General features: G+C 31.1%; 1 protein-coding gene across 2 annotated transcripts; it reads left to right on the top strand.

The window, feature by feature from the left end:
• Nucleotides 1–6,097: 6,097 nt before the first annotated feature.
• On the top strand, nt 6,098–23,532 carry LOC143085585 (delta-sarcoglycan-like). Of its 2 annotated transcripts, none has more exons than XM_076262035.1 (8): nt 6,098–6,204; nt 9,890–10,121; nt 11,085–11,186; nt 11,627–11,714; nt 16,096–16,215; nt 19,124–19,196; nt 20,131–20,251; nt 21,725–23,532. In XM_076262035.1, the coding sequence occupies exons 2-8, from the start codon at nt 9,912–9,914 to the stop codon at nt 21,893–21,895; spliced, it is 885 nt and encodes a 294-aa protein (XP_076118150.1). In that variant the 5' UTR covers nt 6,098–6,204; nt 9,890–9,911; the 3' UTR covers nt 21,896–23,532. The 2 variants fall into 2 exon arrangements, with proteins under 2 accessions (XP_076118150.1, XP_076118151.1); XM_076262036.1 differs by having other exon boundaries at nt 6,117–6,218.
• Nucleotides 23,533–25,505: the final 1,973 nt, after the last annotated feature.

The following is a 25,505-nucleotide window of genomic DNA, read 5'->3' as shown; positions in this document are numbered from 1 at the left end:
CCATAGCAGACAAATAATTGAATTTAATACTTGTTATGTACAAGTGTCTTGTCCGTAGACACTTCCTCATCTGCTGTTAATACTGAAATGCAAAAGATAAAGTTAGAGAGAGAGAAATACTTTTTCTTCATTTGATTTAGTTAATCTTTTAAGATATGCAGCAACTGGAATAAACAATATTGAAGTAAAATAAGGTATGCTTTTTATGACTGATAATCTGCCACTTTTTAAAATCCACTCCTGTAAAGTAATTTTACAAAAATTGAGAACACTTAAATTACCATTTATTTATTAAAAATAAGATATTTTTAAGTTTAAACAACACATAGGACTAATTAAGACCCATAAAGCCAAGCAATATTGATAAAAAGACATGTCTACGGACAAGACATGTGTCTACGGACAAGACATTCTGACATATTTTTGAATTTTTTCCTCTATTAATAGATGGTAGAAAAAATGTTAGTAGTGTTTTCATATCTACAAAAGAACAGGAACTTAGCAATGCAACATTAATGTAATTATGCTTCCAGTTTACTAGGGAATGCATGTCTACGGACAAGACATTTTTTCACTTTATTTGTATATCCAACTTTGATGGCATATACCTCCAGCTAGGGTGCTGCAATTTTGATAAATGAGGTAGTTTTTGATAATGTATATACTAGAAGAGAAAACAAAACACATAATAGCATAAATTTGATTTATTTTTCTCTTTTATCACTACACTGAGCAAGCCAAAAACAAAAGTGCAAAATTGCATAACAAGCGAATAGTATTCAACTTTTTATCATAACTTTGTAACCACTGAAGATTTTTTGTTGCAACAACCAGTAAAAGAAAGAAGAATAAATTGTCTATAACAGTGAACCAATAATGTAGTTCAAATTAAGTTCACTTATTAACTATCAATTGATAAAAACAGGTAAATTTTAAATGAAACAACATAACGTGTAATTTTGCCCATTTTCAGCGTGTATTTTAGTGGTTTTTTTTCAAAACGGTAACACCTATACATGATATTTGATATTCATTGTGAAACCCTACATTCTCTTCTTCAGTTCAAAGATGTATTACTTATGTATAGTTTATCTTCTTGTCTTTACAAGCCCATAACATAGACCCAATATGAAATGCACATCTGATCTTGGCTAGGCCGTCTACTTTCCGCTATATAGATGATGTTCTTTCACTAAATAATTCAAAATTTGGTGACTATGTGGAACGCATCTATCCCATCGAGCTAGAGATAAAGGATACTACAGATACAATTAAGTCGGCCTCATATCTTGACTTACATCTAGAAATTGACAATGAAGGTCGGTTGAAAACAAAACTTTACGACAAAAGAGATGATTTCAGCTTTCCAATTGTGAACTTTCCATTTTTAAGTAGCAACATTCCAGAAGCACCTGCATACGGGGTATATATCTCCCAATTGATACGCTATTCCCGTGCTTGCATTTCCTATCATGATTTTCTTGATAGAGGGCTGCTGCTCACAAGGAAGCTATTAAACCAAGATATCCAACAGTGAAGTTGAAATCATCCCTTCGTAAATTTTACGGACGCCATCACGAGTTGGTTGACCGTTATGGAATAACAGTTTAACAAATGATATCGGATATGTTCCTTACGTAACTACAATCCCCTTCCCTTTCATGAATTGACTTACCGAATTAGACTATTTACCGGATTTGTTATCACATAAGCAACACGACGGGTGCCACATGTGGTGCAGGATCTGCTTACCCTTCCGGAGCACCTGAGATCACCCCTAGTTTTTTGGTGGGGTTCGTGTTGTTTATTCTTTAGTTTTCTATGTTGTGTCATGTGTGCTGTTGTTTGTTTGTCTTTTCATTTATAGCCATGGCGTTGTCACTTTGTTTTCGATTTATGAGTTTGACTGTCCCTTTGGTATCTTTCGTCCCTCTTTTATAGAAAATAGAAAGGCAAAGAAAAAGAAAAAAATGTTGTGCAGATTAGATATACATTTTATTAACAGGGAGAGACTCTCGACACCTACAGTTGAGAACGACTACGACAGGTAAAATGTGAAGGGTCGTCTCAAAAATTAAAAAAAAGAATCATTATTGATTTTATTACTTTCGTTGACAAGGATACAACTTTCCTACAGAGTCCAAATAACATGGATTTTTTTTAATAGTTTTATATATATAAGGGAAATGATGGACTTTAAGTCACATTTCATCTTTTGAGACGTTGAGCTTCTAGCTGTCCCGGTGGAATTTGGAAAATGAAAAGAACAAAGCATGCTTAATTGTGGTTACAATTTACTTAAACAGTGTCTATATATGTCTATTGAAAAGGGTGGCACATGTTTCCACAATGTTTGTTAGTTTTGGCTTGGGGTGCCTGCATAATGTACTCAATACTTTATATATTTTTAATTCAATATTTTGGTGTTCCACTTGAATTCTGTATTCACCAATCACGCTATTAAATTTGCTGCTTTTTTCTCAAATGTTATGGCGTACGATTAATTTGAGGTGTTGTAAATAGTGTAACTAAAGGATGACAATTTGGATAAACCTTGTCTCTAAGGAGAACACAGTCCTCTGGGAAATGCAGCAGACCATTTCTCCTTATTTTGATCCAAAACATCCCTTATGTACGGTCACAGATGAGATAAAAAAAAATCTTAAGTACGAAAAAAAAGATGGAAAAAGGTACAAAAACTTTGTTCCGCAAATTGGATATAGAGAAACAAATTCTGACCCGGTGAAAACAAAACAAAATACAGCAATGACAGTGTATAAATAAAATCAATGAAATTTGATCAACTTCTTGTAAGAAACCAAAAGGTCATTTTCAGGAACAGGGGAAGAACACTATGACGAAGGGACAAGGTATATGTTGTTTTCGGGACATCAGCCGTTGGTCTCCAAGCCCCTGCTTAGCAATGACCATATTGATTTTGCAATGTCAACGAGCTCTATAGTATTAACTAACAACTTGAAATATAAACTCAATACGCATGTATGTAAAACAAAATATGTACTGCTTAGATGTTATAACATTAAAATGAAAAGTCAATTATATTTTTTTTCAAAATTCATCATGAAAACATCAACTCTAATTAAATAACTTGAAGCGGAGAAGTCCGCTGTTGATAACTTGACAAAATGATAAAAATAGATGTGATATTTTCCTTAGACCTTCAAAATCTATATGTGATTATCCATCCAGAAATTGAATATGTACATCAACTAAGGTGAAGACCGGTATAAAATACCAATTTGGGTCGTGTTCTCAAGTTTTACATACTTTTGATTTTTTAACCCTTTACGCTAACATTGCCTATGTGAAATTTTAAATTGTTTGTATATACATTGAACGACAAATATATGTGACGTATAAAATTTTCTGACGTTAATGAATGTGTTTGTAGATAGATGTTTTTGTGTTCTGTTAAATTGTTCCTTTTAAAATTGTTATATACACGATGATGACTGCTGTACCCATATTTTGACTATTTTATTTATTCTGTCTGTTTAGTTCACGCATCATTGTAAATATAACGGAATTTGATGAGACTGTCATCAAAGTGAGAGGGTTAGCGCTATAAAACCAGGTGTCACATTTATCTTTTAAAATACTACCGACATATAACATTATAAGGATCGTAATGGTGCTATATGGATATATTTATCGGTTTTCAAGAGCAAAATTGGCAGCGCGTCATCCGTACGATGGCTTCCATTTCAGTCTATGATTGTGAAAATGAACTGGCGTAATGGGGAGATAATTTTAACAAAGTAGAATCCAGACTGGATGCGGTTTTTTAAAGCTTGGTCACTCATGTTTAGAAAAGGAGAAATCCAAAGAATTACCGACCAATAACAAACGTTGTTGCATATTTGATCTTGTGACGTCAAAGAATTTCCCATAATGCAATTATTGCATATAAATAAAAAAAAAAAAAAAAAAACAACAACACTACTTTGCCAATCGAACCGACCGTGCAAGGTCTGTGTAGCCAGTCAAGGTCGTTAAAAACTTTCATTAGTTGTTTGGCAATTGAATAAAAAATATTGCATAAAAATGAAAATTTAAACCAATTGAATAAAAAAAAAAAATGCATTTGAATGACAAATTATACCATTTGAATCACAAATTATACCATTTGATTAAAAAATTGCATTTAAAAGAAAAAATATAGCATTTAAAAGAAAAATTATATCATTTGAATAAAAAATATTGCATTTAAATGAAGAAATATCAAATTTTCGCAACCAATACCATGCAATATGACAGAGACATATGTATGATGTATTTTATATATGTCTCTGCATATCCATATCTTCTTCTTTCTTACTAAAGACGGGATTCTTCACTGTTAATAAAAGTGTTAAGAATCTGAACACTTTTTGAACGCTCTTTTGTAACACTTCTAGAACGTGTAACAGTGTTCTAAACATTAACATTGAAGTGCATGGTGTTCCAGTTCTTAAAATTATGTGTGCATCTTTCGAACGCTATGTGTTATTCTTGAACGGATAGTGTGTACTCATTGAACGCCTAGTGTTTGAATCTGGAACGCATAACAGTGCAACATGTTCTAAATATTAACTTTGGTGTTCCAGTTTTTAACATCATGTGTGCATCTTTAGAACGCTATGTGTGTTATTCTTGAACGGATAGTGTGTACTCCTTGAACGCCTAGTGTTTGAATCTGGAACATGTCCTTGTGAGCAAATTTGTATGCCGTTACGCTTTCCAAGCCTTGTAACACTTCTGGAACACTCGGACTGCGTTCCTGAAATATGTGTTAATATCCAGAACATATAGTGTATATTACTGGAACACAATTTTACATGTTCCAGAAAAAAGTGTTCTATTCTCTGATATTTAAACCTTAGTGTGGTCTTGTAAAACAAATAATTTAATTAATCAAAAACGTCTTTAATTGATTAAAGTAAAAAGAGGTAAAATTTTAAAAAATAAGTACAACACAATGTGAAACATTGAAGCAACTTTAAAATGACAAGTTCGACAAGTTAAAAAATATAACATCTGCAATTTGCAAAATGTGTCCAAATATTTAATCATAAACAAAATGTTCATATTTAAAATTGTTATGTGACACAATCTCTAGATAGTGGCTTATGAACACAGTTTAACTTATCGTTTGCAACTTCTTAAGTCAAGCACTGTCCTGAATTTCTTTTCAAAATACTGATGTCAATCACCCGTTTATCACAAATATTTTCAATAATCCTCAGCCTGCATAGCACTCAGATAGTCAATATCAAAAAATATAAAATACCCTGTGTATATGCTGCTAGTTGTCGAGTCAACGTTCATGTAACACTGCTACCTTGGGTACTTTTAAACATTTGAGTCGTCTACAACTGATTTTGAGCTTCCATTTTTTAGAGGATTCGTCTCCTTGGGTTATAACTACTCTTTAACCTTATTATCCATCAACCGCAAGTTCTAGAATGTAAAATATTAAGTGTATGAGTAAACAAATTATGAAATTACAAAAATGAAACTGGTCGATAATTTGCTGCTATATGTTTTTCTCCTTTTTTGGATAGTGGGACTATTGTTGCTTCTTTCCGGTTGTTTGGTATTTCACCGTTGTCAATGGTGGTTTGGTAAAGATCAGTGAGAAAGGATGGGAGCCATCTCATTTGCTGCTTCTTTAAGTACTAGTGCTGGAATGTTATCTGGTCCTGTAGCTTTGTGTTGTTTAAGGTCCTTATTATATCTTGTTATATCATGTATCACGTTTCATTTACAATCATGTTATAAAATTATTTTTTTTTTTTTTATCAAAAATTAACATTATAAGAATATCTTTCATACATTCTTAATCAAAACACATATTTATCAATAAATATAAATTAATGATTAAAATGTATTTTTTTTTTTTATCCTTTCTGATTCAAAAACAGTTATGTAGCCTTCCTTTATCATTTATGACAAAACCAATGGTCAAAACTACTTTATACAAAATATGTCCGAACTAGCCGTAAGTCCGAACCGGTTGAGGCCGATTTGACAGAGTAGCCGATCTTTCATTTCTTACACAGTGAAGTGCTCCATATACAAAGGAGGAAGATACAATACAAGTAATACGTAATTTTGAACCAATGAACGTACAGATTACAAAACGCAATTGGGCTGCTGAAACTGAGAAGTTGAAAAACTTTCGAGCTTTGTAATCCTAAAGTTGTAAGTTATAAATGGTGAATTAATTAATTGTTTTTGTCCCATTTGCGTTGACGTATAATGTCAAAATCTAATGGAAATTAGTCAATCTTTTTTTTAAATCATTAACAATGATCTGATGATTCTTGTGCACCTGTTAATCTAGTCCAAATAATTATGACGTTTTGAACCGTCAGAGATATAACTCTCAGTGGCGGATTTACCGGGGGGCACAGGGGGTACGTGCCCCCCCCTCCCCACCAGTTCAGGTCACCAAAAATTTTTTCTAACATAATTTTATTGCTACTGAAACTTCTTATCTAGTGAGGAAATTGTCACAGCTTGATTTAGATTTCTTGAACTGGCTAATACACCTTATCGCTAATCCCGGCTGACCCGACTGACCCAGCCGCTTCAACTTTTGACGTCAGCAACAATCACTTTTCCATTGTGGCGTCAGATATTTTGTTTTATGACGTCAACATTTTACGGGAACCTGTGTGATATCCAGTAATGGCGGAGAAATAGCGATAAGGTCTATTAATACCAGTGTCCACATGCCTGATTTATGACAACTTATCACTTGGTGTGTAAATATCGACACCTGTGTGTAATGTCTCTATGCAAAAGTTTTTATGTAAAATACATTTACATTTTGATTGGAATAGCACAAATTTGTATTAGTTTATAATATAATACCGATTAAGATCGATTACCAGGTCAAACTTCTATGTGTATTTGAAGAAAAGGTACAAATTTATGTTTAATGTCGATAATGTTGGAATACATCTATTTTTGGGTATCTCTTCATTCCAAAATACAGTACTCACAATAACATTTCCTGTAAATGTACATTTTTTTTTCAAAACTGTCTTTTGTGAATTTTCAGCAAATAATTAAACTATCTATTTGTTGATAATTTACAATATATGTTTTTTAAACGGAATGTCATATTTCATTCCACTCTTATTTTCAAGGGAAATCAACAATTTGTTTTACCCTTTCCCCTAATGCTTTCCCCCGGTCCAGGAGAAATGAATTGACATTTCTTAATAAATAATTATTGATAAAATGCTATTTAATTTTCGTTAAAATTTACTTTGTAACAGAATCTAGGACTTATACATTTCCGTAAAGCCCAAGCATGCAGTTATACTTGTTTTTATTTTTCTTGTTTCAATTACCATTTACATACATGTATGAGACTATGCAAAAGATCACCATTTATAAGGATATGAAGGTCAGTGTATTCAGTGTTAACCCCAGGCCGTTTTAGCGTCGCGGTACCGCGACGCTATATTTTCTTCCTGTGATGCTATAATAATATCCGTGACGCTATAATAATTTCCACGACGCTATAATTATTTTCAGGATGTTATTTTTCTCGTTTCTGTATGGCAAAGCCATGTCCTAAATTGTGAACTTTCATCTAATTACCGCTTATGATCATAAAAAAAATAGATCACCGTTAATTGTAATCCCTTCAAGTCGGACAATAGAGGCAATTTAAAGTGATTACATACATGTAGGTGTTAATTGCCCTTTGGGTGATAACTGGTTGGATACTAATACCCCAAGCTTTCACTTGTGACATGATTAATACCACGTGGTATGCAATCGCAAATTTCGACAAGGAGAAAATGTAATCAGAAAATCATAAAATAAATCAAAATATATGTTTGCAAAATGAAAATTCAAAGAAACAAACATTTTTTCTCTTTTGAAAAGAGATTGAGTCTTATCTTTTTATGACTTTCAAAAAATTAGTATTACTTTCTTTCTCTTCCTATTACTAGTTGTAAATCGAGAGTGAAATTTTTTATTTTGAACTATATAAGTTTTGTACTTTCTTTAGAAAGTGATCATAATTGGCTTAAGTTTATGTTTCATCCATTTAATGCATTAAAAACGCCATATTCGTTCCCAATCTCTTGTCAAACATTGTTTTATTTTCGTATTTTTCATTGCTTTCGGCGGCCATTTAATATTTTAGTGTAAACTACTGATCGGAATCGGACCAGATATGACAAAAATCCGCATTTTACGGTAATAACTACATATCCACAAATGGCACAGAAGACAGAAAACAATACTTAAAGAGAAAACTAAGCATTAACAGACTATTTATTAGATAACTTTGTTAAAATTATATATCATTTTGATAAAAAGAAACAACTGGAACCATGAACCAATATATTTGATAGACATGATAAAGAAAGTTTTTTAATTTAAATTTTATTGCTATATGATACTTTCTCTTTCCTTTTTTTATTATAAGAACCAGTGTTTTTTCCTACACATTTAGTGCAATTGTATCTATACACATATATTTTTATTTGGCCCAAGAGAAAAAAAATAATTCTGGAACTATAAAATGAATACAGAAAACATAAACTGAAAATACTGTTATCATGGTTTTAGTTTAATTGTATTCTCAGTTATGAATTCAACAATATAGATACAAAGAATAGGGTGGAATAGAATATTTTATTCACCAAAAAAAGGGCCTGTAGCATACAAACAATATAATACATTTTGTAATAAACAATAACGTATATAACAAAAAGGAAATAGAGCATTACCACGACGCCACAAATTACATTGAAAAAAATACAATTAATTTTTTTGCCAAATGTGATGCTATCCAAAATTTCTGGGGAGAACACTGAGTGTATTACAGATATTAGAATAATGTGGAAAAAAGTAAGTCTGGAAGCGATGCCAAAAAAATATAGATAATAGAATATAGAGGACTTTTAGAGGTGATGAAATATAAAGAAAATATTGATTGATTGTTGCATGGTTGTTAAATGTCCAGTGACAAATATTTGAAGCATGTTTAGGTCGAATATAATAAAGATCAATTGGCAGGAAAATAAAGAATAAATTGAAAAAGTAAAAAAAATAACAGAGAAATATAGAAACGTTGATCTGACCCCCCCCCCCCCCCCCCCCCCAACAAAAAAAAAACATAAAAAAACCAAAAACAACAAACAAACAAACAAACCAACAAACTAACATAACAACCACGCACACTCGCATATATATATCGCTAAAAAGAAATGGTTCATGGTGCCCCCCAGACATTGAGGTCCTGGATCCGCCCCTGACTTTATAGGATTATTCCAGAAAATAACTTGCATGTGTTATTTATGCTTTGCTTTACATGCCAAGAGAAATGAACTCTTAAAGAACTTACCGTCTAGCAAGAGCCAAAGACTGTAGCCAATGTAACGTTCTCAAGATAATGAATCGTTTATGTCTAAATTTCTTTAATTATCAATAAAAAATTGATGTTTCATCAACTTGGTAAGAATTGAAAATGTCCTTTGGCGGTAGTGACTGAAAGCGAGTATCGTCAAGAACAGGGCGACTTGTTTTCGCTTTTGGGGGTCGGGGAAAGCGACTTCTTTGCCCAAGTAGCGTGAGCCCTGTATGTAGGATAAAGGACATTTTTTTAGGGTTCTTAACTGTATAGCAATACATGAAGTGATGTTTGAATTTATATAAAACTAAATTAATGGATACCAATAAAGACAACATTATAAAAATCTAAATCCCACAGTGTCACACCACCTGTATCATCTGAATCACATGTAATTTGTTGTATGCTGTCATGACTGCAAACATTGTTTACTTTTGTTACACATTCGAAAGAAAATTTTATTTTCCTTTTATATAATATATATTCAAAAATTTCTTTTCAAAGTTTACTCCAAAATGAAGTGAAGATGGGCAAAGGAAGAAGTAGGACATCAAATGATAACAGTAATTACCATGCCGACAGGGATACAGAACTGTTAGATGATAGACCTCAACCAGTAGGAATTTATGGATGGAGAAAAAGATGTCTCTATGGATTTATATTACTGCTGGTTATCCTGACTGTATTAAATCTTGCATTGCTAGTTTGGATGCTGAGAGTACTTAATTTCAATTGGGTATGTTATATTGCTGTAGTTATAGTTACATTAATTGATCTTAGTAATTCAACGTATAGTTACATTAATTGATCTTAGTAATTCAACCTGTGTATCTTGGATACTATAATCCAAATACATTTGTAGAATCATCAGTTTGATAAAAAAAAGTTTCATTGTACAAATCATGCAAGTATTTTGTATGAAAAAGGAGATGTTGGGTATACATCAATGAGATAGCAACCATAAAAGCACAAACATCAATAGAACATCTGAAGATCAACATACAGTCTACAATTAAGGACTAATGTTTACATAATATATATTTCACAGTCTAAATCATAGACATGATACAGAGTCCCGAAAATTTGTAAACAAATACAATGTATAACAGACTGAAATATCTGCTTGTACACATGAAACAAACCAATAAAAAATAAGATTCAAGGACAGATACATTTGTAAGCAATCACACAGCTCTTTATTTGGAACAGGCACATGAACATGTAGCTTTTAAAGAATCATGTACATGACTACAAATATGCATGTAAGTATTGTATGATATATATTTTGATATTAAACTGGCAACAACATAAAATAACAAATCTTGTTCTACTTTATATCTACAATCATGACAATAGAATCAGTCTTCACGATGAACTGTTTAATCTACAGGCCCGGAACTCAATTTTTGAAATTTTTTAGTTATATTCTGTGGGCCTGTAGATATGATTTTTACAGGCCTGAGAGCAATTTTACAAGTCTGGGCTGCCAGGGCTGCCACTCAGCGTGAAGACTGTAGAATGTCTTAATATTTATCACTTAATTTTTCCAATCATGATTAATATGAATTTCTTCATTTTTCAAATTTTGAAATAAAAAAATGAATCTCATATCAAATTTGAATAAAAAGATGATGATTTAAAGATAAATGTGCATTTTAAATTTGATTTAACCATCTATTCAATATGGTTTGACTTTCAGGATGGAATAAAGAATGTTAAGTTTACTGAGGATGGTATGAGAACAGAAGGACAGGTAGAATTCCTAGATTCTTTATATACTGAAAACATTCAGTCACTTCAGGTAAATTATGGTCAGAAATGTTTTAGCTCTATAGAAAAATTCAAAGCAGGTAACAAAATTTCTTTCATGAAATATAAAGATAGAAATTTGGAAAGTGTATGAAAAAAAAATAAGTTATACATTGTCCACATAAGGGACTATATTTGTAGACAACGAAAATCAAATGATGCTAACTGTGTCTTCAGACAAGCTAGAGAAATTTGCTAGAAAAGAAATAAGTAAATAACTTGCATTCTGATCTTATGTTTTTTTATTTTTACATGAGATCGAAAAATGAAATTCTGCTGAAAAAGTCAGATATAATTTAATTCAGTTGATGATGTCGATATTAAGATATTAGATAAATTTAATCAACTAAGAAATATAACCCCAAAAGTTAATTTTGATATATACATTATATTCATATTAGTTAATAAAAGTTGTGTTTTTTTATCCTCCAGAGTACAGCATTGAAGATTGATTCAAGTCGAGGTGTACATATAAGAGCCAGAAATGAAGATAATAATATCACAAATCACTTTGTTATAGGTGAGATACATGCTTATTCTTTTGGAAGTTGTTTGATCACACATTATTGATATGTTAATCGTTTGAAACCAAGACTTAACCATTGTCTTTTACTTTGTCATCTTTCAAATTATGAGTATGGAACAAAAAATCTAAAAATGTTTTATGTTGAAGAAATATAAGAGTACTTGTATACACATGTATATATTTTAATCTTATCAAATTAGATCTAAATTCTTTTTATACGACCGCAAAAATTTTAATTTTTCGTCGTATATTGCTATCACGTTGGCGTCGTCGTCGTCCTGCGTCGTCTTGTGTCTTGCGTCGTCGTCGTCCGAATACTTTTAGTTTTCGCACTCTAACTTTAGTAAAAGTGAATAGAAATCAATGAAATTTTAACACAAGGTTTATGACCACAAAAGGAAGGTTGGGATTGATTTTGGGAGTTTTGGTCCCAATATTTTAGGAATTAGGGGCCAAAAAGGGCCCATATAAGCATTTTCTTGGTTTTCGCACTATAACTTTAGTTTAAGTGAATAGAAATCTATGAAATTTTGACACAAGGTTTATGACCACAAAAGGAAGGTTGAGATTGATTTTGGGAGTTTTGGTTCCTACAGTTTAGGAATTAGAGGCCAAAAAAGGGCCCAAATAAGCATTATTCTTGGTTTTCGCACAATAACTTTAGTGTAAGTAAATAGAAATCTATGAAATTTAAACACAAGGTTTATGACCATAAAGGGAAGGTTGGGTTTGATTTTGGGAGTTTTGGTCCCAACAGTTTAGGAATAAGGGGCCCAAAGGGTCCAAAATTGAACTTTGTTTGATTTCATCAAAAATTGAATAATTGGGATTCTTTGATATGCCGAATCTAACTGTGTATGTAGATTCTTAATTTTTGGTCCCGTTTTCAAATTGGTCTACATTAAGGTCCAAAGGGTCCAAAATTAAACTTAGTTTGATTTTAACAAAAATTGAATCCTTGGGATTCTTTGATATGCTGAATCTAAAAATGTACTCAGATTTTTAAAGCAATTGCTTTTATGCCGTCGCGTATGGCCATCTTTGTGACCCAGATCAGAGACTCCGCCCAGATCAAGCCATAGTATTTTGTTTAACAGGCTCCTGGTCAGTCATTCTTTAACACCTATGTATGTTTTCTAATGCAATACATAGCTTGAAACTTTAAAAAAAAGTTAGTGGATTTAAGAAGTTTCAGAATATGTTCTTGTAGATGTATTTTTGTATTTAAAGGGTCAACCGTTTGACTATCAAATAACATAGAAGTCCGAGTGAAAAAAAGTACATTTTTTATAAATGCGATTCCGTTTTCCGCCGTTCGTACGATGTTTCAACAAAATATGGATTCATTTCAGTTGTTGATTTAGTATTGAAAATTTAACTGAATTATCTCCTAATAAATACGGTTTTTTATGTTTAATTTGTGTTTCTTTAAGAGGTCAGGTGCTCTTGTTCATTCATAAAATTATCGTTCATTCATACATTTATCGTAAAATCAAAATCACTACACAGGTTAATGCGTAGTGTCAAATTATTACCTGTAATCTAAAAATAGACAAACTTTATTTGCGCAAATAATTTAGCGGAACGAAACCCTTGTTGAAAACACATAACAATAAGTTCGTTTTCCTTTTCTGTCAAAACTCCGTAATATTTATCGATCACCTTACTAATGAAATGGACCCGTCCAAACGTAGCAGATGCCAAGTCGGCCCAGATCAAGAGATATTTACAATTTGGACTTTTCTAGTTTATTAATACATAGATTGAAAAAAAGTACGTCTTTTTAAATATCATGATCAAAACTGGGTTTGCATAACAAATGTCAGATGAAACCATTATCCTCGTCTTTTCAGTGAACAAGTCTACTACGTTTGTTGACACCCGACGGTCCACCGTGTTAGCAATTTTATTTCACATGTTTTCGAAATATTGAAGATCATTTTTCGCAATGTTTCCTGAAAATTGATAAATATCAAAGCAACGTAGAGCTGTTTGTTCTTGTTCGTATAATAAAATTGAGAATGGAAATGGGGAATTTGTCAAAGAGACAACAACCCGACCATAGAAAAACATACAACAGCAGAATTAAGGTCACCAACAGGTCTTCAATGCAGCGAAAAATTCCCGCACCCGGAGGCGTCCTTCAGCTGGCCCCTATACAATATATATACTAGTTCAGTGATAACGATTTAATGTCATGTTTGTCTGTGATGACCCCCCTTTTCGGGATTGCAAGAGAATTGTAGTTATCTCGTACCCACATGCACTTGTTTCTATCCATAGGAAGGTCGACTATCCATATAAAACTATTTATATGGATAATCGACCTTCCTATGGATAGAAACAAGTGCCTGTGCTTGTACCGCATCAGAAGGACACATATCAACTGAGCAATAATGTTTGGAACTTAGTTTTAAAAATGATGACAAAGTAACATTATGAAAATATTTTTATTAAGCTGAAATATACATTTATTCTTTACATGTTTATGTCTTGTAAGATATTTTATTTCTTTCCCGTTTTTTAACATTTGCGTCTGGAAAGTTGAAATGTTTTAACTTAATCATTTGTGTTAATGGTTAAATATAAATTAATAATGAAAATTGTTAAAATTAAATCAATAAAGGAAATTATTGCCAAGGAAGTTACAAACACTACCAGGGGATAATCCATGATGATTTCTTTTTGAGTTATATGTTTCAGCACATGTATATTTGACCCCAACTTTAGCCTGGTAAACGTGTTGTCTCCTTGTGAAATATAAAACATATTAAAAATGACTTTCTGCTAAAGTCTTTTATTTATATAAAGTTAAAACCTTCTTACTTTTAACTAGACAACACTCATGTCAGGTTTAAGTCTTGTATATATGTGGATGAAAAATAAAAGTCCCCAAACATTAACATGGCAGCAATTGCTTTTACAGCCTTTAAGGCTTTGATTGATTATTGGCCCAGTTTTCAAGTTGGTCCAAATTGGGGTCCAAAATTAAACTTTGTTTGATTTCATCAAAAATTGAATAATTGGGGTTCTTTGATATGCCAAATCTAACTGTGTATGTAGATTCTTAATTTTTGGTCCCGTTATCAAATTGGTCTACATTAAAGTCCAAAGGGTCCCAAATTAAACTAAGTTTGATTTTAACAAAAATTGAATTCTTGGGTTTTTTTGATATGCTGAATCTAAACATGTACTTAGATTTTTGATTATGGGCCCAGTTTTCAAGTTGGTTCAAATCAGGATCCAAAATTATTATATTAAGTTTTGTGCAATAGCAAGAAATTTTCAATTGCACAGTATTCACCAATAGCAAGAAATCTTCGATTGCATAGTATTGTGCAATAGCAAGAAATTTTCAATTGCACAGTATTGCGCAATAGCAAGAAATCTTCAATTGCACAGTATTGTGCAATAGCAAATATTTTCAATTGCACAGTATTGTGCAATAGCAAATATTTTCAATTACTCAGTATTGCGCAATAGCAAGAAATATCTAATTGCAATTTCAATTGGAGTTATCTTTCTTTGTCCAGAATAGTAGTTGAATCAACTTAAATCTTTGTTTTATACAATACAGATATATAATTAATATTTCAATTGGAGTTATCTTTCTTTGTCCAGAATAGTAGTTGAATCAACTTAAATCATTGTTTTATACAATATACAATGTATATATTCACTTTTTCTACCAACTGATAAATTAAAACAATCTTTACCATTCAGTGATAACAAGCACTTTATTTTACATTTTAATATTTTATGATGTATTTAAATGAGTAGTTATTGTTGCAAACTCCATTAGAAATTTGAATTGAGATCAGTTTTGGAAAAAGGGAAAGGGGGATGTGAAAACAAATGGGGGTGGGGGGTTAAATTTTTCTCATTTCAGATTTCATAAATGAAAAGAAAATTTCTTCAAACATTTTTTTGAGAGGATTAATATTCAACAGCATAGTGAATTGCTCAAAGGCAAAAAAAATAATTTAAGTTCATTAGACCACATTCATTCTGTGTCAGAAACCTATGCTGTGTCAACTATTTAATCACAATCCAAATTTAGAGCTGAATCCAGCTTGAATGTTGTGTCCATACTTGCCCCAACCGTTCAGGGTTCAACCTCTGCGGTCGTATAAAGCTGCGCCCTGCGGAGCATCTGGTTTAATATTAATGTATAGAATCATACACTCTAAAAACTTTCATTTAAGCACTTAAAACTACATTTTCCTTCACAAACACAAATTTTTATAGCATAGGTGTACTGAATATTCAACTATTTCTCAAAAATGCTCTATATAGTGTTACTTCAAAAATATGTTACTTAATCTAAAGACATAGTATCAAGTATTAAACCATTATGTCATTACTTTTTTCTCAGCAAACAAGACTGTATCATCAAGATGTGAATTATTTGAGATAAAGAATAGTAAGGGTCAAACAAAACTCAGTGTGTCCAACAATGGGGTCAAGTTTGGCAATATGGATGTCACTTTCACAGGTATGGACACATTGAAAATATTCAAATCTGTCAATAAGTATTATAGAATAAAGAATTATTTGAAAAAAGTTTTCGTCTGAATTTGGTTTAGTTAATTGTGATATTGTTGCAGAGTTGTTATTAAGCTAGAAAAAATGAAATTATTTGTTTTTGCACACACATTTCGTCCTAAAACAAGTAAAGAGTTAAAAGCAGTGTAATATAATCTATACTAGCAAGTCTCTACAGGGATGACATTGGAATTGATATTTGCTTCTCTAGTATTAAATTTTCTATTCCCCCTTCCAATCCCCAAGTTCAAATGATGAGGCAACTACAGGTTCATATTTTCAGAAACCATATGTATTAGTCAGACCTGCCAACTTTTGAAAATCTCCATGGGGGATTTAGTGCGCGACCAGATTTTTAAGGGTTACAATTTTAGCAACTTTTCTGTGTGCATTGTTTTTTACTCCTAAAATAGTCTAAGTTTTCTTCTTTTTTCTTTTGGTATACTAATGATGAGCTTGTAGGCCTTGATTTCTTTTATTTGCATGATTCTTGTACTATTGAATTATAAAATTGACAAACTAACTGAATAAAGAAAAATGGCATTAAAAATAAAGGATTCAAAGTAGACCCCCCCCCCCCTTTTCCCCCCTCCAAAGACCTTCTTATCAATGAATCTTGACTCAAAAGACCTAAAACTACATGTCCTAAAGTTAGAAGGATGAAGACAGATTTTGATTTAGTCTTACTTATGGTCTTATCAGTATCAATGAGAAAATGGATAAAATTTGAGTTATCTTTCTTTGTATTCAGAGGTGCTCTTACCGGTGGAGGTTTCACAGTAACACAGTAGAAGTGAATACAAAATGGTGTCGATTTTAAATCAACAGACACACAACGTCTGGTTTCAAAAATTAAACGGATTTCAAGATAAACGATGTTTTCTTGAGAGTTCATTACAGTTCTCATCTTTCTATTAATTATGATTTTGTTGTGGAACTACGGCAAATGTTGCAAATTATGCTAGTATGATAAATTGATTAAAATTGAAAGGCTGTTTGACCAAATTTGTGTATACAAATTAATTTTGAGGACTGTTACGACCCATTAGGTTATCTGATTACATACAACCACTAATTATGACACCTGTTGTGACTGTTGATTAGCGTAGGGTCGTTAACTTATCATAATATGTCCCCAGGTAAAATTATAGATTTTTTAAAAATTGATCAGAAAAACTTCAAAATCGGTAAACAATAATTTTTTCGGGTATATTTGGTGAAAATTGGGATTTTGACTAGTTTTACGATCCCGATATCGGGATTCGGGTTGAGGGATAAAAATCAGGATGATACCGCGAAAATCGGGATAGTTGGCAGGTCTGATTAGTGTAAGAGGGGATTTGAAATATACAAAAGCAAAATTATCCCCCTTTGCATACAAACATCCCCTTTATCTGAAATATTCAAAGTATTTCTTCCTTATGTTGCTTTACACCTTCCAGTTTTGTTTTATGAATGAAATAATAAAACTTTTATGAAAATAAATGTTCCTGTCCTTTTATTTCTTTTGTGGCTAGGCTATCATTTTGCCTTTTTAGCTCACCTGACCTGAAAGGTCAAGTGAGCTTTTCTCATCACTTGGCGTCCGGCGTCCGTAAACTTTTACAAAAATCTTCTCCTCTGAAACTACTGGGCCAAATTTGACCAAACTTGGCCACAATCATCTTTGGGGTATCTAGTTTAAAAAATGTGTCCGATGACCTGGCCATCAAACCAAGATGGCTGCCATGGCTAAAAATAGAACATAGGGGTAAAATGTATATTTTGGCTTATATCTTTAAAACCAAAGCATTTAGAGCAAATCTGACAGGGGTAAAATTGTTGATCAGGTCAAGATCTATCTGCCCTGAAATTTTCAGACAAATCGGATAACCTGTTGTTGGGTTGCTGCCCCTGAATTGGTAATTTTAAGGAAATTTTGCAGTTTTTGGTTATTATCTTGAATACTATTATAGATAGAGATAAACTGTAAACTGCAATAATGTTCAACAAACTAAGACCTACAAATAAGTCACCATGACCAAAATTGTCAGTCAACCCCTTAAGGAGTTATTGCCCTTTATAGTCAATTTTAACAACATTTTCGTCATTTTTTGTAACTTGTACAAAAATCTTCTTCTCTGAAACTACTGGGCAAAATTTAAACTTACTTGGCCACAATCATAATTGTGGTATATAATTTAAAAAATGTTTCCGATGCCCCACCTACCAAACAAAATGGCCAACATAGCTAAAATTATAACATAGTGGTAAAATGCAGTTTTTGCTTTATATCTGTGAAACTAAGACTTTTAAGATTTAAATGTCCATCAGAATAAGATCTATCCTCTCACAAATTTTCAGATGAATCCTACAACCCGTTGTTGGGTTGCTGCCCTAAAATTGATAATTGTAAGGAAATTTTGCAGTTTTTGGTTATTCTCTTAAATACTATTATATATAGAGATAAACTGTAAACAGCAATAATGTTCAGCAAAGTAAAATCTACAAATAAGTCAACATGATCAAAATTGTCCGAGAACCCTTTAAGGAGTTATTGTCCTTTATAGTCAATATTGAACAACTTTTCGTCATTTTTGTAACTTGTACAAAAATCTTCTTTTCTAAATCTATGGGCCAAATTTAACTAAACTTGCCCACAATAATTACTAGGGAATCTATTTTAAAAAAGTGTCTAATGACCCCGCCTACCAACCAAGATGGCCGACATCAGTAAATACAGTAACAGGTGAGCAACACAGGCTCTTGAGAGCCTCTAGTTTACTTATTTAAAAGAAAAAAAATTACAAAATGTATATGATAGAAATAAATTTTAAATGTACACTTTTTAACGATATTCATTCTGTTTGTATATTTAGGTTCATCCAAAGTAAACTTTACAGGATCTATAGCCACACCTAATGTTAGAGGACCTGTGTCAGAACCATTGAGGTAACTAATATATTGTAATATATGAAACTAGATTCATACAATGATCAATTTGCTCTTTGTATGCTCCCGCAATATAATATAGTAATTGACATATGCTATGTAATAGCGGTATATTCTACTATATTTTTTTGGATATAGAACTAATAAATTAATGGTGCAAATAGATGTAATAAACTTAAACAACTTTGAATTTGAACTGTTACATTGATTGTATTCTCAGATATGAATAGAACAATATAATAAGAAAATAAGATATGGCGCTTTATTACAAAGTAAAAACTAAACATTGTAGGGCCCTGAGTGAACAAGCAATTCTCTTTCAAATCTCACCACTTCTCCCCATCAGTTTCAAAAATCAAAGTCACTTCTCCCTATGATTCTGAAGTAGTTTGAGCCCTGTATAGCATTTACTACTACTTCAGAGGACTTAAATAAGCATGCTTTTATAAGGAAGGGTTGTTAAGATATGGAAATACAACCTTAGTTGTGCTATAGTGGGAAGAAAGTGAAGAAAGAACTGTGGAGAATATTTAATGAGAAATTGAAAGTTATACGGTTTGAATCGGAAACTTGTCATCCATAGTCTGAGTTGACAATTTCCATGTTTTCTTTATGGATTGTGCTCTGATGTCCCACAGCCCACCAAGTCCTAAAACACAGCTGTCAGATGTAAATTTATATTTGTAGAAGAGAAAGCAAGTAATTTACTGAATTGATAGTTGTAAAATTCTATGAAGCATAAAATTGACAGAAAAGGTAAGCAATAAAAAAAGTAAAGAATATGCTAACAATAATATTTGTGCTTGCTTATTTGTACAATGGTGAGGTTTACAGAATGATATGATTGTTAGTGTTACATTGTATGTCATTTTGTTTGTTGTGGAGAGTTGTCTCATTGGTACCTATACCACATTCGACTTTTTATTTATTATAGAGTAGAAGCAATAAGTACTCAATTGAGAGTAGTGGGTGATGAAGGGGTATATGTTACGGCTCCAGCTGGTAAAATACTCATAAAAAGTGCTAACCAACTCAGTCTGATTGCCAATAAAAATGTAAGTAGTATTTTATAATCATCTGGATTTTCATTGACATCTGAATATCTGTTAAATAATGATTAGATGAATGACTGATAATTTTATTCAAGAAAATGTTAAATACAATGCAGGTACTGTAAACCAACCTAGTTTTGTGGACTTTTGTAACAGTATAAGAGACGAAAAAAGTTTGACAAAGGAGTAGGTCCGGTAAGGGCCAATTTTGGCCTCAAATTTCAGGTTCATCTAACGAAATATTTTGGACACTTTTTAAACACTTAAGTGTCTATTTCAATTGATTCAATTAGTTAATATGAAAGATTTTAACTGATTAAGTCATTAAAAACGCTCCGATTCAAGCTTAAATATGAAAAATCTATAAAATATGCAAAAAATCGTCACTTTTCAGATGTTTTTTGTCAAAAATGAAAGTGACTGCATCTGTGTTCATCCTCAACCTTTATATATGTTATATATTATCATTAAATACAACTTACATTTCAATATTATGAATGAACACGAATGCGGCCACTTTCATTTAAGACGGAAACCGTCTAAAATTTAACTAAAATGCTAAAATTGTGAAGATTTCAGTAATTTAGCATGACTCAATGATGTTAGTACTGATATATGTGCATTGTATTGTCAAAAACAGCCCATATTTGTGTAGCAGAAGCATTCCACATTCCAATAAATAGCTAAAATATTACAGTTTCACAATTTTGTAAAACTGCTATATTTTGGGGCCAAAAAGGGGACTTACTGAACCTACTCCTTAGCAAGGATTTATATATTGCTAAGATAATGTTGATTAACTTCTCTTTTAAATCACATGAATAAATTGCTTTAAATAAATTTGAGAATGGAAATGGGGAATCTGTCAAAGAGACAATCACCCGACCAAAGAGCAAAAAACAGCCAAAGGCCACCAATGGGTCTTCAATTCAGCGAGAATGCCACATCCAGAGTTGTTCCTCAGCTGTCCACTTAACAAAAATAGGTACTAGTTCAGAATGGATGTCCTACTAAACTCTGAAATATATGAATGAAACTAAAGTTAAAAAACATACAAGACTAACAACATGAACAAAGGCCAAATGCTTCTGATTAGGTTAAAAATATTGTTTAGATATAAACTGTTAAAATTGAATTTACAGTACATCCATGCATCTTTTAACCCATGTGAGTAATATCAACTCATTAATTTATAAATCAAAAAAAGAAATCAATGTTTCATTGACAATTTACTTTCTTCATTATAGGTATTGCGTTTACAAATCTGGGCATTGCATATACAAAGGCATATTTTATTAGTCCAATTATGGTGTCCTGATGAATAGACCAGTGTAATAATTCATAACTAGATTATTACAAAAAAGGAAGCAAAATAAGATTTTTATGATTTTTCTATTTTTGAATTGCTAATAATGTTGATAAAGGTTAATACAAATTTCTTCATTGTTTTCAATTTCAAATGTTTTGTATTTGTAGATGTATTTACAGGCAAAAGACTATTATATCAAAAAGCCAAGAGTAAGCAGTCCACAAAGTGGGACTCCATACACTGGTACTGTTTATGAGTTATGTATTTGTGAGAGTGGACGATTGTTTTTATCCCAACCTAACTCTGACTGTAAAGCAACAGATACCATCTGTCAGTAATGATGGAAATATTTCCCACTGAAATTGTTTCTCACATTGATAAACATTTTATTAATGATATTCGGTAAATAATTGTAAAAATTAGTAGCAATGGCTTCTTGAAATTGTATATCAAGAAGAATGACAACCATTTTACTACCAATTTTCTTTTAGAGAAGAAAAATGGAGAGCATTTTTTTTTAGCTCCTTAACCTACATGGTCTGAAAACAAATTAAATTTAGATAGAAGACATTCAACATTAACACTGAATCGATTTTGTGTTTCATGAATGTTTAGAACTTTTCCCTTGGATTTGTTATTTAAAAGTTTTAATGGATGTTTCAAGCCAGAAAAAGTGACTGCAAACCTGAATTATTACCCAGATTTACTCTCAATCAATTGATATTATATATATTTTATTTTAATTAGAAAGATCTTAATTCCTAAGAATGATTCAGAAATCCATGTATCAAATGATGATATTTTTTTGATAAATATATATTTGTAAAGTAACATAGTATTTATAGGCTTTAATTATCAATTACCTCACTATCTAGTTAATTTAGAATACTTGGCAGCAATCAAACTTGATATTGCTGTAAAATTAATAAGTCAAGTTAATATAAAAAAAATATAGAAAATAGTGCAATTTTTAAACAAACTTTGTATTTTATATACGTTATGATGTTACAGTGACGGTCTTTTCCCCCACCTATATATATATTATCAAAAAATTTTGTAAGATTTTAATCTTAGCATTGTCAATTTATTGAAATGAGTAAAGTATAAGACAGTGACATATTTTTAAAACATTTTTATATCTTTATATTTATTCATAAATTATGATATTATTATTATTCCGTCCAAGGAAGACATGGAAAATAGGTTGTATTTTTAATGATGTTAATTTTTAGAATATTTTTTAAGACTATGAATAAATTTTAGATTTTCATTTGAAACCGTTGATATATAAAACTCGACATATCTATGGGAGAAAATATTTACAGATTGCATATTATTTTTTGTTGAATTTATTATAAAACTATTAGAGTTATATATTATTGATTTCAAAGTTACATACATACAGTATATAAGATAAAATTTAGCTATCTATAATCTGGCATTATATTTTTTGAAGGTCATAGACATTTTATTTTTGTACAATTATACAGTACTTTAGCAAGCATTTATTATTTTGCTAGGAAATCGTTTATGTAAGCTTTAATAATTTTATACATATATATATGTCTGTGTTTTAGTTGTTTTATATCAGTCATGTCTGAAGAATTAGAAAATTAAAGTGTTTTTAGATTTAATAAACAATATTATTGAAATGATATTAGAATACTCGGTGCTGATTTGTCCTATTAAATAATGTATTAGAAGTTGTTTTAATGTATGCTACGTTAATATTAAAGTTAATTAATTGCATTTAGTATATACAAATTATCGAAAATAATTGTGTTTCAAATTTGTTTATCTAAAAAAAGGTTCATAACCATTTAAATTTTCAAATGATGGCCCTCCTTTCAAGAGTCATAGATCCCATGTAAAGAATGCATTGCCTTGCCTTTACAATCTTAATATCAATGGTTCACTTCATTAAAGAAGAGGAAGGTCCCACAACAGGAACCCACACTTATTCTCCCTTCAGGGGTTTCATTATCTTTCATGTTGACTGGTACTTTCCACATTTCTAGGTGGTACTTTTCAATTTATTCCATGAATATCTTATATAAAAATTTCTACCTTTAGGCGGTACTTGTCAATAGCATAGGAGGGTAAAAGTACCGGGTACCGCCTCCTAATGAATGGCCTGCCCTTTAAGAATGTAATGCATTCTGGGTAACATTTTCAAAAGAATACATTAAAACACTGTGATTAGTAATGTTATTTACATTTTGGTGTACAAACAATGAGATTACCCATAGTTCTTTCAATTCTGAAAGGCAAATTTGAACCCTTATACCCTCTAACTACCTCTTATCAGAACTGTTTATATCTGCACACAAACTATTTGATTTGGCATGACCATTAGAAGTTTCCTTCCATTCTGTTTTTTGACATCGATATTGTTCTATTTTAAAGCATTTCTTTGCAATTTGAGGATGGGGAGGGGAGAAGGGCTGACAATAAGTAAGAATTCAATGTTTTACAGATTGAATTATTAATGACCATATTATCCTTTTCCTCCATGAAATTTCTATTTACATACTTGATTCGCATAGGAACTTTTCAATAACAAAAAAATATGCAGGTTTAATTAAATGCATTGCGAAAAACGAATATTTTATCAATGAAATTCCAGTCAGATATTCTCATGAATATCCTTTTTTATATTAGATACAAATATTAAGACTGATACAGATTTTTCGTAGGTAAGATGTTTCAACTGAGGCACAACACAGGCGTCAATATGGAGTTATGGGGATGGTGTCAAAAGGTGTCATACATGGAGGAAAGGCATAAATAATATAATCTTTTACAGTTTACCAAAGTGATTTATCAAAGTTCATAACATATGTACATTTATTATAAAAATATAACAAATTTAAACTTTATACTGTTTTGGTGAAATTGCTGTACTCTGATGTTATTTAATGAATGACTGCAATATTTTTTTCTGTCTAATGTTGTGCACACTTATAAATAACCTGTTACTCAGGTTATTCATTGTGCACCACATATTTTAGGTTATTTTGAATAGATAGAAAAAATGTTACAGTCATTCCTTATAATTTAATTCGTATTTCATCTCAAAGGAGTATATCATTAAAAATAACATTGATGGCATCATGGTCAAATGACAAAATTATGTCTATGAGCTTATAGACAAAAAGCTCTAAGCCAATGAGAAGAAGTCTTACATCCCAAATTAAATTATACCTAAATGTAAACAACTTTATTTCTTTTAAATACCTTTCCTTGGTGCAAACAACTTTTTTTTATGAATAAATGATGTGTTGACTTCATGTCAAATTGTATATTACAAACAATAATGCATTAGAACATATCGTTTATATATATCCTGATGGTGCTAGATATTTATTGTCCTCATTTAGCATTATATAGATTAATGTCATTTGCTAAATGTTACTTTATATTGTATTTTATAGTATAGTTGAATAAATAAAAATAATAGGACAGTGGAATATCCAAATATGAATTCTTATATACATTTAGTTTTACGTTTTTGTTTTCATTATTATTTTATATTTAAAAATAGAATTATTCATTTTATTCAAATGTAATTAATACCAAATTGATATTATTTATTATATTTGTTTGCTATCTTAAGCTTATACCTGCATTTTATGATAAACCTGTTCTTTTAAACATTGGTTGCATTAAACAGTATGATTGTTATTGTCTTATGGTTGTAGTTAGACCAACATAATTTATATTTTTAAATATTTTTTCTTAACCGTTTTTAATTTCTCAAATTTTCTTGGTTCAAGAATGCTTGATGAAATGGTTATACAAGGTACAGAAACCGAGTTATATTTTATTTTGCCCTCAGTAAACAATTTTAAGGCAGTCATTCGTGTGCTATGTGTGTTATATTATATTTGTTTTAAAAGTTGATAAGATTATCAATACAGATTATCAATAATTTATATACTGTACAAT

This window comes from Mytilus galloprovincialis, chromosome 8 (genome assembly GCF_965363235.1).
Source record: "Mytilus galloprovincialis chromosome 8, xbMytGall1.hap1.1, whole genome shotgun sequence".
NCBI lineage: Eukaryota > Metazoa > Mollusca > Bivalvia > Mytilida > Mytilidae > Mytilus > Mytilus galloprovincialis.
This window is presented reverse-complemented; position numbering and strand designations above follow the sequence as displayed.